The sequence below is a fragment of the Acanthochromis polyacanthus genome, chromosome 7, assembly GCF_021347895.1.
Source record: "Acanthochromis polyacanthus isolate Apoly-LR-REF ecotype Palm Island chromosome 7, KAUST_Apoly_ChrSc, whole genome shotgun sequence".
NCBI classification, from domain to species: domain Eukaryota; kingdom Metazoa; phylum Chordata; class Actinopteri; family Pomacentridae; genus Acanthochromis; species Acanthochromis polyacanthus.
In genome coordinates this window covers 27,552,682-27,571,235 of record NC_067119.1, presented here as the reverse complement: position 1 = coordinate 27,571,235, position 18,554 = coordinate 27,552,682, and the positions used below count along the sequence as shown (strand labels likewise).

The 18,554-nt window shown below is 42.7% G+C and overlaps 1 protein-coding gene across 5 annotated transcripts in view; it reads right to left on the bottom strand.

Moving 5' to 3' along the window:
- Positions 1-4,159: 4,159 nt before the first annotated feature.
- The window catches only part of gapvd1 (GTPase activating protein and VPS9 domains 1), a 32,689-nt gene continuing 18,294 nt past the window's right edge, over positions 4,160-18,554 (bottom strand). For 3 of the 5 annotated variants that reach the window (XM_022205647.2, XM_022205648.2, XM_022205650.2), the window contains 17 exons: positions 17,535-17,672; positions 16,119-16,253; positions 15,324-15,443; positions 14,911-14,988; positions 13,784-14,130; positions 13,532-13,619; positions 12,706-12,738; positions 11,855-11,926; positions 11,635-11,763; positions 11,415-11,541; positions 11,190-11,302; positions 10,156-10,315; positions 9,803-9,990; positions 9,171-9,384; positions 7,862-7,934; positions 7,546-7,743; positions 4,160-7,239 (listed from right to left, as the gene is read on the bottom strand). In XM_022205647.2, coding sequence (XP_022061339.1) covers positions 7,099-7,239; positions 7,546-7,743; positions 7,862-7,934; positions 9,171-9,384; positions 9,803-9,990; positions 10,156-10,315; positions 11,190-11,302; positions 11,415-11,541; positions 11,635-11,763; positions 11,855-11,926; positions 12,706-12,738; positions 13,532-13,619; positions 13,784-14,130; positions 14,911-14,988; positions 15,324-15,443; positions 16,119-16,253; positions 17,535-17,672 — 2,354 coding nt within the window. In that variant the 3' untranslated portion in view covers positions 4,160-7,098. The remainder of the gene's footprint in view (positions 7,240-7,545; positions 7,744-7,861; positions 7,935-9,170; positions 9,385-9,802; positions 9,991-10,155; positions 10,316-11,189; positions 11,303-11,414; positions 11,542-11,634; positions 11,764-11,854; positions 11,927-12,705; positions 12,739-13,531; positions 13,620-13,783; positions 14,131-14,910; positions 14,989-15,323; positions 15,444-16,118; positions 16,254-17,534; positions 17,673-18,554) is intronic. The other 2 variants (XM_022205649.2, XM_022205651.2) reach the window with 1 other exon arrangement.

Sequence of the window (18,554 nt, the reverse complement as noted above, 5' to 3'; positions counted from 1 at the left end):
ATCCACACTTGACACTTCCCTAACAATATTGCTTAATTGCAACCTCAATGCATGCTCAATCAGAGAGGGAGTTTACTGTCGAATTTATGGAAATGTGCGAAAGAGGCCTGCGTTAGTTGTAGGGTACACCTGCACTTGTCAAGGTACTCAAGTACGCCGGGTAATTGGCTGTTGATTGCTGCCATTAACATGTGATGGCTAAGTGCATCTAATTCCTGTTCCACGGTTCAATTTGATGTCACCACCCACTCTTTCTCTCCGAGGTGATTAGCCGAGCCTGTGGAAATTGTTCTTTTTCTAATGATATAAGCAAAATATAGGGAAGGAGCCGTAGCCTCAGAAGCGCCACTGTAACTGCCACCTTTGCCTAATTGATACCCTTTATGGGGAGCAGTAAAGGAAAACATGGGGAGTGTAATTCATCCCCGTGTCTACTGTTTCAGGCGAAAAATAAAAGAGCCTCTCTAAAAATGCAGGGGGATGCAATAGTTCACATATCTGTACTTGTGGAATGATGGTGCAGCTTATTAGTGTTTGCTGTATTTCCGTGGCTTTATATTGACTCTCTGCAGCAACCTTATAATGAAGCAGAGCTATTATATTATTTGTTACAAGACACAAATCTCCTTCTCAACCCTTTGTCTCTGTAGTTTAGGCAGAAATTATTACAGAGAACGGTTCTCACTTTTACTATTTGCATCTCTTTCAGTATCACCACCTCAGGGCACAGAGACTTGGTATCCCTTTGAGTTTTAATCTTCTCGTCTGCCTCCATCCTCGCGGCTATTTCATTTAAGTTTTAATATGTGTATTTGACATTTTGTTCATTTAGGCACCCCCCCCCCCCCCCACCATCACCCCCATCCCTTCCTCCCCCCACCTCCTCAACCTCACACTTAATTTAATTGACGTGCTGCTGCCTTGTGTTGTTTGTTTTGTCCTCAGTGAAGATTTCAGTCCACCAGCAGCGGATAAGTCCAACAAGACGTGCAGTATGGAACGTGAGGGGCGAAAACAGGGCGTGATGAGATGTCTCATGGAGATGCTTCTCTCTCTTATCCTGGAAAATACCACAAGGAACTTTGCACAACAGCAGGATTTCTTCTAATGCAACCAAAGCATCAGTTGAGTTTGTTTTTCTTGATCACTCAGCTTGGATTGAGTTTCCACGATCACAAAAAATAGTAGTTTTAAATATTTTTTTTTTCCAAAGATCCATAATAAACCAAACAGATCCAGTTCCAGACGGCAGGTCCCACTGGTTTTAAATGTCAAGCCGTCGTGCCCCGTGGTGTTCTTTGTCTGAGCTGCTCTCAGATCAGATCTGCAGAGCGTCGTGGTGAATGGTGCGTCTGCCATCTGCAGGACACTGAGGGTACAACATGCTGCTGCTGTGGAGGGATGGACAGACAGACAGACAGAGACAGGGAGCAGGCTGCTGATTGTGTTTTCTTGCAGGTAACACGGTAACAGTTTTATATAGCTGATATGAATCTACCCAGCATTGCAGACTACATGCTGTAAGAGGATTCTTGGATTGAAGCTGAAATCAGTAATATTTCCTCCAGGGGCGTCGATTCTCTTTGAACGATGTGGGGGTCACATTAAGTGTCAGGGGGTCACGCTCTTCATCTGTTGACATTCTAGTTAAATTTCATGAACCATTTGTGCGTGCTTTTTTGCATCAGTTCACAGTGGAAACTGGTTTATTCAAGTCAGAATTCAAATAAATGCAGAGAAATAAAACATATTAGAGCTCTCTGGCATTCTGCTTTCAATATTTATCCTCAAACTGTAAATCAATAGAAAATTATTCAATTTAGAAACACAATTTCTGAATTAAACTTAGGTTGATAATTATTTCAGTGTGCTCTTATTAGTTTTGAAAAGTAAAATTAGCTGAGTTAACTGAACAAGTTCAATCAACCTAAGATAATAAATTGAATCTGCTGTGCAGCCTCTTGGACTGTCGTCACAAACACACTCGCTTTCCCTTTATATTTTCTGAATTTAAGGAGTCAGTTCTTTGTTTGACATGAACAACGATCAGCTGAAAGTGATGAAACCATTTTATAAGACAATGTAGGTAAAAGGCAAAAGGACTGAAATCAACACTGAGCTTCCTCATGGTTTGTTCTGTTTTCATCGTTATGTAGAGTAAGAACACATTTCAAACACCACATAGTAAGTTGTCACTGTGAAAGGCTTCTTTAAGCTACAAAACAAGCTGCTCAGGAGAGTTTTAATTCAAAGAAGAAGAAAAGAAAACACGCTCACGTAATACACCAACCACTTTTAACATAAACTGCAAGTCTGTAACGAGTGGAAGGTCAGAAGTCTGCATGTTTCAGTTTCATGTTTTAAACATCGTTTAATGAGGTAATTAGCTTTCGGCTAAAGAATAATTAAACTCAAATTCAAAGTCCAAAATTATACAAGTAAAGTTTGTGAGTTCTGAAATGACCTGAAAATAAAACTATTTATTTTAGATTTAAATAATTTAAAATGAACTAAAATATTGTATAAAAATTAAGAGAAAAAAAGTAGTTAATTCAGCAAAATTCTTGTTTAATGTTTATTGTGCATTTAATATTTTTTGTGCTCAATCAACACCGTCTTCAGTCCACTTTTGTATTTTTCATTTGGGATAGTAATGGATGGATGAGGCACCAATTCAATGATAATTTGAATTAATTTCTAAAATCCAGTACTTTTATAGATCCTGTACATTACAGCAAGATTCCCGCTCATAATCTAAACTTTCTGCACATTCAGAAACTATCATACATATCATGTGATTGATAAATTGTCAAGGCAATGTTGCAGGAGGAATAAATGTGTATGTTCTAACTGTTAAGGGGAATATATTCCTCTGGATCCCCCATAGAAATCTACACCTATGATTATAGGCAGCAGTAGCCTGTATCTTTTTGTCGCTACAATATTACACCTTTATTCATCTTATTGTATTTTATACTCTCTATTCTGACTGTTCTTTCATCCATCTATTGTTTTTAGGCGCCTACATATTTTGAATTTAACAATAATCAGAATTTAATTTCCAGCACTTCAAAGGTAATTTTATGGTTTCACTGTAAAATCCACACCCTCCTCACACTGGTAAACGTGCAGTTTCATTCTTTTCATGAACAAACCTGCAGTTATTGGGAGTTTTATGATGCTTCTCAATGTTTCAGTGCCAAGTTAAGTGAACATGTTTACCCTGCGTTCCCACACAATCCTCTGGGGAGCCAGTCTAAGAGGAATTTGTGTGATTTCATGAGATCACCGTCTGATGGTGAGGCGGGAGGCCCTGCGCCACAGTTCCCCCTACAGTCAGGAAGTACCAGACCAACGTGTGAAGTCATGCACGAGCCCCGCTGGACTGATCATCTGCTATCCTACAGCCGTCTGGGTGAAACCTCAGGCCTGCTTATGTCTTCAAGCAAAATAATGACATCAACACAAAACTCAACAAAAAAAACCTCCTCTTCTTCATCCAGCTGCCATCACCTGTAAAAACAAACCCCACTACGCAGATACGGTGCTTAAATTTAGAGGAATTCGCATAGAGCTTCAAAAAGTACCAGCCAATAAAAACACAGCAGGTGGAGGAGTTTAATACAAAACCAAACCAAGTCGACTTGTATCTCACATCAGCTAAGTACCACATAGTCAAAAAAAATCCAATCTCTAAATCTGGCCTATCTAGCCATTGGCTTATGCAACTAATTAACTTCACACACCAAAATTTGAATTTAAATTAACAATTGCGAGATATCATCAGGGGACACAAAGCACCCCATGAAGAAGTTTATGATGAAAAAAAGATGAGTATTAGAGGAGGCAATCGGTGAAGTAAGGAGGGCTTTTAGATGGGGGGGATATCTCCAATTACAATCCACCGAAACACTTGTCAGCAGTAATGAAATGTTTGCTGAGAGGTTGCTATTTGTGGCTGCTAGATTGGATGATGCTGCTCCACTGCCCCCACTAACAATTATATTCCGTGCATAAATTTTCTAACCTTCTATTGTGTGAACCGCCGACCGGATGCACCTACAACTGTCCGAGAAGCCACAACATAATGAAACACTACCGCTGATGTACAGTAGAGTGCGTGTGACATCTGAAGAGGCACAGAAGGAAAGAAAGGAAAAAAACTTCTGCTTCTTTTATTATTTTTAAAGAATTACATAATGCATTAATCACAGTAAAGACAAACCGGCTTTCCCCGCATGTCATAGTTGTGCAAGCTTACAATTAAATTTAAAATTAGATGCAAGATGTAAAACTTTTTCTTTTTTAATCTGCTCTGCCTTTCAACTCAATTGTACAGGGAGCAGAGCAGTAAAGCTTCTGAAGAGCAGAGCAGCTCTTTAGCCTGCCCACTCCACACCACTGCCCAGCGGTTTGCATACAATCAAGGCTAAAATTACAGTTGCAGACACAATCGCGTGTATTTGTTTGTTTTTTGTGTGGAAATAATTTGGCTTTTTGATCAGTACTTCAGGAGAGGAGGGTGGGGGTAGGTCAGTGGCAGCTGCTGCTACGGTCGGCCATCTGAGGAAACACTGAAACACAAGCCAGGTCCAAATAATTTCATCAGATTCGTGCAGTATGTATTTCCAATTAAAGTGACATCACATAAACCTAATTAGTATAGATGCAACCTGCAACTTGATTTTCCAGTGCATGGTTTTCTCATCAAATTGATTACACCGACTCTGCAAGGAAGTGTACTGCACGTACGCTTAGGAGCCCTGTGCTACTGTAGACGGATATAAAAAATGCATTTGTGATGTTGCCCATAAATACGACTGCTCATCAGCTTGAAGGAGTAACAGTCAGGTGCTTAACTTTGCTACTCAAATTATATTCAAATCACGCCGTGTTTATGTTCGATGACTAGAAAGGCCAAAAGTAAATGGCATTTCAAAAAATGCGCTGCTCCCTGTCAAATTTCCCAGGAAAAGACATCTATTTTGTGCAAAATAAATCATTGAGTTCTGATATGCAAGTATCACGGACACAAAGAGGGAAGCTTTGCGTCCTCTTGCAGGTTCAATTACTGGCCTGTGGCAGATAGTAATCCTATTCTACGGGTTATCATGATTGAGAATGTACAGACCATTCTATGACTTCATGCAAGAGGAGGCAGAGGGTCAACCAGTCACACAAGCATCTCACACACACACACACACACACTAGACAGAAAAAGAAAGGAAGAAGAAAAGAAAACACGCTCACGTAACACACCAACCACTTTGAACATAAACTGCAAGTCAGTAACGAGTCAATAGTGTTGATTATTTGCTCTTCTGTCCTACTGTGTATTGTGCTGTCAGGTCATTTACCGTGAAAAGTAATGGATTATTGAAAACTATAATACACGTGGCACATCTGTGCGCAAAAACGAAGCAGAGGATTTCAAGAGAAAAAAGGAGTTTTAGTCATTTCTGGATAATTAAAGACATGCTTCTATAATTGGAAAGATACAATGACACTGGGATATCACAGTACGTCTAATTGGGGAAAAAAAAAAAGAAATATAAGTGCACATAAACACGAGTCCCTTTCTTGAACTTATGAGGAGGTAGAGAGCCAATATCCAATAGTTTGCTATTCTCAGGTATTAGATTAGAAACTAAAGTGATTATTTCTTCAGCTAACAAAGGCTTGTGTTAATTAAGGGTGAAGTGAGCGCAACAAGCATCACAGCAGGTCAACATCAACTCTTCCTCCGTTCCCCTCGCTGTTCAACCGTTTTTAAAAACCAGTGCAAAACCGATCCAGTACTCTGGTGTCAACCAATGCAGGACAGCTTCTGTGTACAGACTGATATCAGGCTCATTGGTTTCAACTCTGAGGTAGGATCTAGAATACCAAAGGGGACATTTGTTCAAACTCAAGTGCATTAAAGGGACTGAGCCATGACAATCAGTGATGTGGTGATGCTCATGTTCCTGCAATGAGGGAAGGTTTCTCAGTGAGACGGAGTTGGCCCATTGGAGTGTGCGTGTTTGTCCATTTGTGTGCCTATGTGTGTGTGTGTGTGTTTTGGAGGGGAATAATGCCGATGTTAAGTTAGGAAAAAGATAAAGAAATTAAAAATAACTACCTGTACAGTGCGCCCCACATCAAAGGCACTATTTTCATTATTTCCATGAACGCCACATCTCCTCTGTGCACGACCCTGTATTTGTGAACCGCCCCGCATCCCCACCTAAGGGCTGCTCACTGCTAAGGTGCCTTCCTAACACTAGCAAGTTTATTCGAACATCATCACTCGCCTCAGACATCTTGAATGGGCATGATATGCATTTTCTCATTTTGTAAAAATTAGATAAACAAAAGCATTAAATAGAATGACAGAAATAAATACATTTTATTTCATATAAATATGTGGGCCCTTGTGTCCAAATTGATGCCTGTTTGGGAATACGATGAAGTAAACAAGTCATGAAATAAGCTGCCCTACTGTTTGATACACTAACCTTATGAGTGGTACGGTTAATGTGAATTGATCTCAGTGTTTATGAGTCACTAAATCCCATCAGTAACTATCACTCACTGTAAATCCCTGCGTCACAACGCATTTAATGAACATTGTATTGTAATTTAATTGGAAGCCCTTCTCTCTCACCCAGGGGAAGAAAAAAAAAAAACATCAGTGATCACATCAAGGAAGTCTGGTCCCTTTATATAGGATTATCTTTTATGTTGATTTAATGTCACATAGGTAATTGTGTGTATATAAAATTCCTAACACAAACCCCAAAAGGAAACCTGACTGAAGAGACAAAAAGATTAAAGAAAAAAATTCAAATCAGGTTCTAAGTTAATATGCAGCCAATTCTTCCCAAAGGCCGTTTTTTTTTTTTCCCACCACGGCTAAAACCTGGATTTGTCCACATACGTACAGTAATATATATTTTGGAATCTTTCAACGTCTCTGGCTATGTACAAGCTATACAAATAAAGAGCAGGCTGAGGGCCAGGTTTTCTAAGCTGTGCAGAGGGAGCAGTTGGTTGGGAAGTCTCCCAGTCTCCCGGCTCCTTCCCCCGCAGTCTGCCCATACAGGTGGCTGTTCTGCTTCACTTGCGATCGTCGATGGTCTTAATGAATTCCACCGCCGCGGTGAACTGCATCCACCAATAGCACTCCTCCCCACTCAGCCGGCTGGCGTAGAAATTATTGATGTACTGAACGGTGGACAGCAGGCAGGGCGGGTTTGCCTGGAGGGGAGGAGATGCGGGGACGGGCCCACATTAGCCGCTCAAAGAACCTCGTGCAACACCGTACAGATTAGAATCATAAATATGTAAATATGTAAAATATATGCACACAGGTTAGCAGGTAGCAGTCTTTATGGTGCATTGCGATTCATTTTGTGAAAGGATTTTATGAGCGTTATTGTTTTTTTAATCTTCATTGACAAGAAGTGATGGATACTAAAAGCAGAAAGTCTTGGGAAGTTTGTCAGCTGACTAAAAAGCTCAATGTCAGCAAAAATAAAGAGGAAGGATGAAGAAGAGACTTACCCTTATGAGGACAAAGACAAGTACAGGGACAAAGTCATCCGCTCCAGGGACAGAGTCTTCATTGGCCAGACTGAGAAGATTCATGATGGTGGAACACATACGCAGAATGCACTGGACTTTGTCTCGTGGCGTCTTGTACGCGTTGATGGTCCTGATCTCAGACTGCGCTGAGGGCCACGGAGCTTCCTTCAGGTAAACCTGCAACCACAAAAGTTAAACAACTCTTTTTGAAGCTCTGAGTACCAATAAATTTCATCTGTCTCCATGAATGCGTGGAAGTGACGGGGGGGGGGGAGAAAAGCACTTGAGAAGATACCTCTGGGATTTGAAGAGCTTTATGATTTGCTGTCACAACTTTGGAGAGCCGCTGGATGTGTTCGTGGAAGAGTCTGTGTGCGACAAAAACAACTCAGTTAATGACAACAGAGACGACACGTTCTGTCCAATCCAACAATGCAGCTGTTAGCGCGTCACACATCAGCCTAAATATTAATCAGTTTAGTCTGAAGGCCCATCGGAGGGTTTTAATGAGTGATCAAGTCAACTCAGCTACTTTACAGAAAATACAGCAAAATTAAGCTACAGAGCTTCCCAGGTAATGTTAAAATTTATAGGTTATGGATTCCTAGCTAAATAAAATACATGTAGAAAGCATGTAGAGTGCACAGACTTGAGGCATATAAAGATGAATTTCAACTGTTTAGTCACAGACCACAGCATATTTTCAGTAAGTGATTAGAACAGGGTTTCTGCAGAAGTCAGCCAGACAAATTTAATGCTTTTAAATGCGATACTGTAAAAATTTTAATGCCATGACCGTGAATTCAACAAATTACACAGGTTGGTTTTTTTGTAAAAGATGATTTTTTATATGAAAACTGTCTCTACATTTCACTATTTCTGAATCCAGAAACCACCCCCGACCACCAACGTGCTGTAGTCATTCTCTGAATTCCACAGTTTTTAGCCACCTTTGGTGGAACTTGCATTTCCCAGCTCTCCTCCACCTGGTCCAGCCTGCCAGCCACTTTAAAAACATGCACTTTTTGGCAATCGTACCCGACCAGCCGGAACAATTAGCGCAATGCTTTAGCATGTTCACACAGAAGCACATATCTGACCAATCACAGTCTATAATTATATATTATTGTCAAATATTTTTCTTGAAAACTACAGAAAGCCACTGAGAATCGAATTTAATGATTTTTAATGCTATTTAAAGCCTTAATTTTCACAAAATCAGCGTAATGACTATTAACACTTTTTAATGCCCTGCAGAAACCCTGTAGAATACAACAGTTTTGTGCATCAAACTAGCAACTCTTATTTCCATACATTCACATGTTATTCATGAAAGAGGCTTGACCAAAATGATTCTTGCTACATGATGGAATTTCACTGTGCTCAAGTATGAACATGGGAAGTGACCCCTGCTGAAGGAAAGTAACGGGATTGTAACACCAGGACAAAAGCTCTTCAGTGATTTGGTGTATGTGCCAAGACATAAAAGAACACTTCTCTGCTGTCTCCACATAGTTTCAGTTTGAAATCCTCCTAACAGTAAAAAATCCAATACTGCCGAGTGAGGCACTTTGCTCGGCACCGTTGGCGTTACAGCTACTCACTGGTCTCTGAGAATATCTCCATCCTGATTGGGGTAGAAGGCCAGTTTAAAGATGCGGTTCATAACGCTGCGCTCGATAGCCATCTGGGCATCCTGCAGCTGGTCTTCACTCGCATACTGCCAAATGGCATCACGGGCCATGGCACCGTACAAGTAGCGCAGAAAATCCTCCACCGCTGCTGTCTTGTCATCAGCCGCTGTGCAAACCTGGAACGCTGGAGGGGAGCACAGGAGCCACACATTTAACCTCCCGCTCCAAATATACAGAACAACATCCATGATTCAGTGAGATCATTTTCAAGCCTCATTCTGTGTAGACTTGCAGGCATATTAATGACTTGGAAATACATTTTTTTTTAAAAAGGAGAATGCATCTGTACTAACAGACGTGGCAGAACATTTAGTAATCTAACATAATAGATTTTACTAAATGTTTTAAGATTCCATATTTAACTGCTTATCTTCTAAAGGTGACCACCACTTTTGCTTTTGTTGCACCTGAGGAGGAACATTTATTGTAAATCAAACAAAACATCTCAATAGTATCAGAAAATTAGATGGCAGAAGGGTTAGGAAGATGCTGTCAAGTCAATAAACTCTGCAAGGTTTTGGTTACACTGAAAGTGAAAATACCTTTAATGAAGTCAAGCATCTTGGACTCCATATGTTCAAGAAGGAGCCGAACACAGACAGTGGTGAAGTAGCGGTTCGCCACCTCCTTGTCTCTCAGCACCCTCTGGAGGAGCCTCTCCAAATGAGCCTGAGAGGTCTGCAGGCCCTGGCGACACCTGGTTAGATAAGCTATGTACGGCGCCCGCTTTCTAAAGGAAACAAACAGAGAAAGTTTTAGTTCATTATTTCCACTTCATTACTAGCAACAGTACTGCAGTTTCTTAAAATGTCACATACTAAACAGAGAGGAGATAAGAAACTGTAAGACCCATGGGGTCCCCTCAGTGAGCTCGTCTCATCTCTGCAGGATTTACCTGTAATCCTCTGCAATAGCAGCCAGCAGCTTCCTGCAGGTGCGTGGATCGAAGCGGCTGACACAGCGTGTGGTCTCTTGTATCTGTGCCATCTGGTTTTTATCCTGAAGGTTGATGGCCTCTGCTAGCTGGACCTTCAGGAAGCAGACGATCTCATTGTCTGAGAGAGGACAATAGGGGGAGACAGCGTTGAGCAGCACTGTTCGTTACAAAGAAACGGGTGGTTGCTGCAGTCTAATCAGTCTGCACCACCACATGACAATGTGGCTGAAGCTGTGTTAACTGGAAGATGTCGTATAGTTTTAATGTTTATGACACTGGATTCTGTCTGTTATTGTCCTACTTTAGGATGTGAAGGTGGTAACAAGCAGAATTGCTGAGATGGAAGTGTAAGAGGCATGTCTTTATGTTGCAAAATATTAAAACGCTTCTTCTACCTTTCTGATAAAATGTTGGGCCAGTATTTATCAGTGTGGCTACATGTGTATGATGGATAAATCTTGTAATATTTCACAGACACCATAAGGGAATTCTCTTTCAACACCCCTCATTTATTCAACCTTGCCCCAAACCTTCAAATGCGAGTCAGAAGGTGAAGGTGGTGCAGATTTGGTGTCTTGCTTAAGGACACTTTCAGCAAGTTGGAAGTTTGCCAACATTGAGGACATGCACCTTACCCCCCCTGGAGAGATGTGACAAAGATACTACACTCTAGCAGATAAGTTTTACAAGAGCTCCAAATGAATACGCTCTCTAACATGTTGTTAAACATGTTGTAAATGAATAGGTCTTCAAAATCAGTTCAAATGTTTTCACTATTTATTTGTCACTACAGGAGCATTAATACAGGTCAGTGTTGGATGAACTGATTAAACCTTAAATGAAGTCACAGCTTCCACTGCATTAATGTTTCAAAAAGAAAAATGCAAGGAGAAACCCTTCCCTCTGTCTTAGACATTGTAAAAGACAAACAGCTGTGAAGCCTTTTCAGTTCAGTGTTGAGTCAGTGAAAGCGGTATACTATGAACTCCAACCTTCAGGGTCCATGTGATCAGGAAGCCCATTCCTTGTTGCTACAGGAGCCATGATGGGAAGAGCAACTGAGTCTGCAGAACACAACGCCAGCCTCAGCTTCTTCTTTGCATCACTAGAAGACAAAGACACATTCTAATCCACAGCACTAAGTAATAACTATTGTTAAAACTGCAAGTGCTGAGTGACTGAGTCTGTTGTTCTGCGCAGAACTGTGAATGTGAGACCTGAAAGAGAACTTGGAGTCGTGCTGCTGTGCTGTCTGACTGGCCGAGTCTGGGAGGTCATCTGTGGAAATGTTCTGCAGAGTGTCTTCTCTTGGAGAGTCATGTACGCTGTCCTCAACACAAAGATCTTTAAAAGTAGACAAATAGCAGGGAATGAAATTTCTTCACTCTGGCGACTGCAAGTGAATGTCATAAACGTGCGTGCAAGATTCGTCCTGACCTCCTGTACCGTCGTAGGAGGCTCCAGCTGTGGCTCCATCACTTGGGCTGGTCCTCTTGATGTTCCTGTACTTGTCCAAGATGTCTTCAGCTGCCTGGGTTTGCGAGCTCTGCCTGGGCAGTGGGTCATCTGACAAACCGCCCACCAACAAAGAACGTGCATTAAACTTCAAATGAAACACAGTGAGAATTGTCTCAAAAACAAACAAACCAGGACTGACCTTGTGGGATACGTTCCTGGGCAATGTCATCTTTCTCCGGTTTGTCCCTTTTTCTAAACGCTGCAATCGGAGCTGTGGAGAAGAGACTCAATATTTAAGACTCAAATCTGTCACATAATGCTCGGAAATTATCTTCGGGCTCGGGCTCACAAATGTCAAAATATACACCCATGAAAGACTATGAAAAATAAAACTGCATTAAAATACAAACAATTCTGTAAAACAGTTTTTCAAACAGAGAAGCGCCCCGCCTGAAATATGTGATGACTGGCTTGGGCGGAGTGACACCACTTTCACCGCATGACAGGCCGTTCGTGCGTCACCTGTTGACAGCCACTTTGGTAAACCTTTTGGTATTTTTTAAGATGCGCAATGAGATGAAAGACCTCAACGTGTGATGCATAACATCACACGGTATCAAAGAAGTCTAGTGCAGAAGCAAAAAAAACAAAATGATGAATTAAATAGTTCATAGCAGAATATCCCCATGGCTCCCTGTAACTCCTTATGCACATTCAGTGTACATAGAGATAAACAGTCCTACAGATTCCTATTAACACAAAAGAGAGTTACAGAGGCTTTCGTTTGATGACACACACAGGAAACACTGGGTGAAGGATCTACATTGATATTCTGTAATCTCCATACAGTGAAAAGATAATGTAACAAAAAACAGAAACAGGGTGACAAAACGGGATGCATGGATGAGGCGTGTGAGCGTGTGAACTCAGGCTACACCATGTCACATCACAGCTCTACAGCTCTAAGGCAGCATCTACCAAGCAGCATGGCACGCAGCCGCTGGCTCCAGCAGTAAAGCTAGCTCAATGATGACAGCATGGAAGCATTACCTGGGACATCACTCTCAGCCGTCCAATACAGCACTGTGAGGAACACAACAGACAGGGTTGGCCTTTCAAGCACAGGCTGCCGCTCTGCGGGACAACTGACTGTGCGTCACCATGCAGAGCAACAGGACAAACACAATGGACTCTACAGAGGTTTGGCAGTTTGGGCTTCTTCATGTGCACACTGTCCTCCATTTTATGAATATCAATTTAATGTTTACTTAAGAAATGTCATTATCACAAAGAGTAATAAGCAGTCATTCCGTGTGGGCACAGCTCATTATTTCTCAGACAGATGTATGAGAGATGGTTGTAGAGTAGAAGTGCAACACGAGATGTGTCATCTATCAGTGCTGATGACAGAGAGGTCTATCTAATGACCATTAGCCGCTGGCTGACAGCACTGCTGGGAGGGCTACAGCCATACAATCTACACAGCTAAAGCTCCTCTGATGACTGATTAGCTTTGAAAAGTCTATATAAATCTGCAGCTAGTGAGACCTGAGAGAAAAAGGACTGGACACGTCTCTGGAGTAACTTCAAACAACAAGAAACATCATTTTCCAACTGGAACATCAGCAATGGAGTGGACAACATGGATCATCATTCTCTTTCTCACATTATAAATTGGTTTTTGCTCTGCTCTTTAAAGTGTGATATTTCCTGTCAGTTGTGATTAAGAGAACTTTTTTTTTTTTTTTTACACAGCAATAAAAAAAATAAAGGGGCGCTGCAATCAAACAGATCACTTTTAAAATGGGGAGAAAGTTCATTTCTCAGTTTAGAAAAGAGGGCAAGCTTAAAATGACCAAGCGGCCTGTTTCCTTACCTTTGGGAATGGCTGACACAAAACGTTTCTTCCACCACGGTCTGTTGCGATCAGATTTCTCATCATCACTGTCTTTCCTGTCCTCAACCTTTAAATGGAAATTAGCACATTGTAATTGGACACCAGCAGGTAGTTTACTAAGAAATGGATCTGGCTATTTAGGAAACCATTTTTGAAGCTGTTCCTAATGAGTAGTACTCAAAACCACAACAGTCTACCACATTAATCTAGAACTCTACTGCAGCTGGTTACCTCTCCTTTCAGGGAGTCCTTGCTGGGGGATGAGGATGGTCCTAAGGCGAAGGCCCCGGCAGGGTCACGCTCTTCAACGGCTACCCGTCGATTAAGGCCTGGGTCACTTGTGGGCCGGCGGCCTGGGCACACGATGTCAGAGCTACGGCTGCGGACCAGCCTGTCAGGGAAGGAGTGGCGCTGTTTCGTGTGCTCCAGCTCAGCCTGGGCCAAGCAGTGGGGCGTGAAAAGAGAGTGGCGAGTCTCCGGCCCCAGGGCACTGGCTTCAGGGATAGGAGGATCGGGGGGAGGGTGAGGGGGCCTGGCGTAGTGCACTTTGGGCCTCACTATTGTTCCAGTGGAGGAGCCTGAGGTAATAAGGCAGAAAATGAAGCATTAATGTAACTTTTCTGCATAAAACTAGACAATATTCAATCATCCCCATGCACATTGCATTACATTTTATTATATTCCATCTTTAAATTTATTTTTGTTATATTTATATTTAACTCTTTTAAAAGCTTTAAATATACTAATGAAAATCTTCATGCAGATTTACTAGGAAATAGTGTTGGGCTGTGCTGTAATCTCACCTGCTTTTAAAGAGTAGTTGCTAAACATAATAATCAGTAGGAAAAAACACCTCAAATGTGGGGGAGAGTGCTAAAGAGAGATGTTGGTGGGAGATGAGCCCTAGGTGTAGGTAGGCCACCTGTTCCAAGGGTAGACTCTCTCCTGAAAAGCTTCCAATGGCAGCCTCGTGCCATGAGCACAGTGGGACAAGGGGACAGTGCCAAAGAGCCTGGGGTGAGGTCTCTCAACCTGTCATCCCTTCACCTTGCCACAGACACACAACCACTACTATTCTTCTCTCAAATATTTCTACATGCACTACCAAACAAAACGCACAACAGCAGGAACAAAGACCGCTGTGAATAATTTGGGATTCCACATGAGCTGAATGAAGTGGCATTTCACTTGCACTTATAATAACATGTCCATTAATTGGGGTGAGAGGTGTGGGCACTCTTTTGTTTAATTTCGCACAGCTCAAGCTGTTCTGTGACTCCACGACATTAGGGTAGGGATGTAATGATACTCATTTCGAGCTCTCATTGGCTGTAGAGCATTCTAGGAGAGTAAATTACCTTCACCAGAGGAGAGGGGATCAAACATGGCCAGCAAAGAATCGGCCTGCGAAGGTGGAGATGTCAGATGGTGTGCTCCTGCAAAAACACAGAAGAATACCAGACAATTAACAGCACTGACCTGAAAGACTAATACAAAAATGTGCACTGCTGTGAATAAAAAAAAAACAATATTTATTTAAAAAGATAATGAGCTGGCCTCCAAACTTGACTCCCTAGCCAACATAGCAGAGAATATTTAGCCTTAACTTCAACTCTGAGAGGCAATTACTGCTTGAGAGCAAAACAACGATTTACTTTGATGGCAGCTGTAGAAGTGACATGGATAGATAGCCCTGGCTGATGCTGTTTTGACCAGATAGACACTAGACTGATGGCTTCACGAGCCGAGTGGGGATGTGACACTCTCCTACCGTGGCCTGACTCCTCCCCATCTGGACTGGTCACCGAGTCCTTCCCTCCAAAGTCTGAGCTGCACTCTGACCTCAGGTCCTCGATCTTGTTGGGGATATCTTCTGAGGTTGCGCTGATCCCTGTGGCACCCACATGCAAAGGGAACAGTTGTGGGGACATTCAGGACAAAAGCAACTCAGTATCACCTCTGCACTGAAATGTTTCAGCCTGGCAGCAGCCAAATAACAAAGCCTGCATGTGCAACGGTTGTGAAACAAAAGAGGATATTTTTCTCTTTAGACTATGCTGTTCGCTCTCTCAGATGGGAACCCACTGGGAACTCTAAATTGGTAGCGTAAGCTCCCATGTGTAAAGGGAAAGACACAGATAAGAGTGATCATCAGAAGCAGACTATCCATCGGCTGGGTCCTGTGGGATGTTTTCCTGCGAGCGGAGCCAGGAACGTCACCGCTGGCTTCCTAATCTAGGATACTACTTCATGCACGTCAACATAGCGTGTCCACCTGAGCCCACGGACATGACAACCAGCATTAACCTCTGTGTCATACAGAAAAATTCACACCGACCCTACTATGCTGATTAACAACCCCGCTAGCAACGTGACCGCTCCACGCAGAAACAAGGAGAGTGAGAAACACAGCTATTTCACCTGAATTTAACAATGCAGGTCAATTAATGAGTTTCCAAAAGACAAAAAGGACAACAGACTCAAAAACAGAGAAAATACACGCAGATGAAGTCGATGGAAGAGAAGGTGGGGAAGGAGGGAAACATGGAGTAGTGAAGGTTTCTACCTGAGACGACACTGAGGCCTGGTGTGCTGGGCCTCGAGCTGACTTCTCTGACCTCAGTGTCATCTGAGGTGCTGCCAACCCCAGAGCAGCTCTCCAGCTCCTGCAGTCGCTCCTCCTGCTTCAGGTCTGGGGCTTCTGCGGGGGAACAAGGAAACGAAAGAAAGAATAGAATATGTCGCTCTTCATGACAAAAGATGTGTGACATTTCAGGGACTTTTCTCACTTGAGAGGTTGCTAAAACACCATTTAAAAGAAAACTCCAACCTCACTGTACTCATGGCAGTCTGCTATGGATGACGGTCATTCTCCAACTCCACCACCTCCACTATTACCATTATTGGGAAACCAAGCGTGCACATATGCAAGAAATCAAACTAAGCATACATTATCATGTCTCATGACTGCCAATCCAAACTATAAAGCGAGTATGGCCAATTCTATGGCTACCCAACGGAGCTGTTGGGTCGAACCCAGAGGCTCCATACTAACAGCAGTACTCATTTGCATGCTCGTTAGTAATAATGTGTTGGTGAAGTGCTCTTCAGAGTGTAGTTTTCTGCTGCCTAGCCATGAAACAAGCACTCTACTTGAAGCAAGCCTCCAATCGCGCTATTATCGAGCAGAACAGGGGCAGCAAACGGAACAAAAAGCAATCAAGACACTCATGCATGTCATTTCTGCAGTGCACATATTGAAATGGTGTACTACTTCAATTAACATAAGGCCCGAGCTTTTCTAAGAAACACTTAACTCTGTTAATAAAGCTCTCTACTGATTTTCACAAAACACTGGTTTTCAAAGGGGGGGAGTCAAGCACGTAATCTCTCATTAGCAAAAGGTTTGGTCTGTATGTTCAATTTGCGAGAACAGACAAAGAATAATCAGGAATTTCTACGCGTGCAGTTGTATTGAAACAGCAAGACGACAATATCAGCTGAGACCCTGAATGATTACTAGTATAACACTAAAAAAAACTGTACACACCGGTCTCAAAGCAGTACCATGTTAAGTCTAGCCAGCTAAAGAACTGACACTGTGTAAACTGACTGAGGACAGCTGCTGTCCTTGTGCTTCCCTCCCCATCGCTCTACCACAGGTGCAAACACACCTGGTGGTCCCTCTAAGGAAACCCTAAGCTGCCTTTTACTGGCACGGGCAGATTTGCCCTGAAAGACAGGCAAGTGCACACAAATATGATGACAGATGCATGCACACGTTTTTGGTATGGAATGCAGTGCAAACACACCTGGTGTCCCAGCCCCCACTATACTGAAGGAACATAAATATGCATGCAAAAATGTTCACACATGTGCATTAAACGCACATTTGAGACTGTCGTGTAGATGAAAAGCAACAATCAAGACAATAACCAAAGCAAAAGAGCAACGTAACAACAGAGTAAATGTGGCTCTCCACCTGAGTCACTGGGCAGGACCTCCACGCTCCAGGCCTCACTTGTGGTCTCTGAGATGGTGGATCCGTAGGGGTCCAGCAGAACTGAACCCGAGCCAGGAAGACACAGCAGGCTGCCAAGCATGTTCTCCGCTGCTGCCCCTGAGAACAGAGAAAGAGAGAGAGGCAAAGAGTTAACATCCTTGACATAAGAAACTGGAACCAGCAAATATTTGGCCATTTTGCTTGATGGATGATTGAAATGATGAATTTATCTCCTTTAGGTCAACTCATCAATTCATGAAGTAATTGTTTTCTACATCCACTACATGATACCTAATGTAGTGATTTTACGTGGCACATCTTAATTAAAAATTAAACTGTTCCATCACCTCTATGCCTTCAGGTCTGACTTTCAAACAACACAGCAAAATGGCCTGAGACAAGCAAAAATATTAAATAAACCTCCGACTCGCAGAAGGGGGTTCAGACACGGTGAGCTTTGCACACAGAGAGGTCACATACATTTCATGCTGGGACCCACAGGCACATATACCACTGTTCCAAAGGTCGGAGTTTAATGGTAATACCTCACCCTGCCTTGGCCTCCGGGGCGATGACTTTGCGCTGTTGATTAAGCCTAGCATTACTCACAACCAAATTACTGCTTTGTCCACCCTCCCACAAAGTCCTCAGCGCAGTGTCCCTCCATCTCCATTTGGGAAGCCGTGGCTTAACAAGGCGGAAGAATGCGGAGGAGGTGGAAAAGAGCTAGTGGGTGGTGAGTGGGCGTCCAAGGCTCATGACCAAAAAGTCAACCTGTGGTAGATGCACCCCCCTCCGGTACGTAATGCTTCCACTTCATGGCCCACACATGCCATGAGCACGCATGCATGCCAGCACCCAGGCAACAGTGTGTGCTGCTGTTGGCGGGGGCAGGGCTCTCGTTGGCAGTGGGAGAGCTCTATCCCGCTGTCCGTGTTTACAGTCTTCAAGGTAGGGGCGCACAGTACTTGTCTTTCAGGTGGATGATTAAATGAGTGG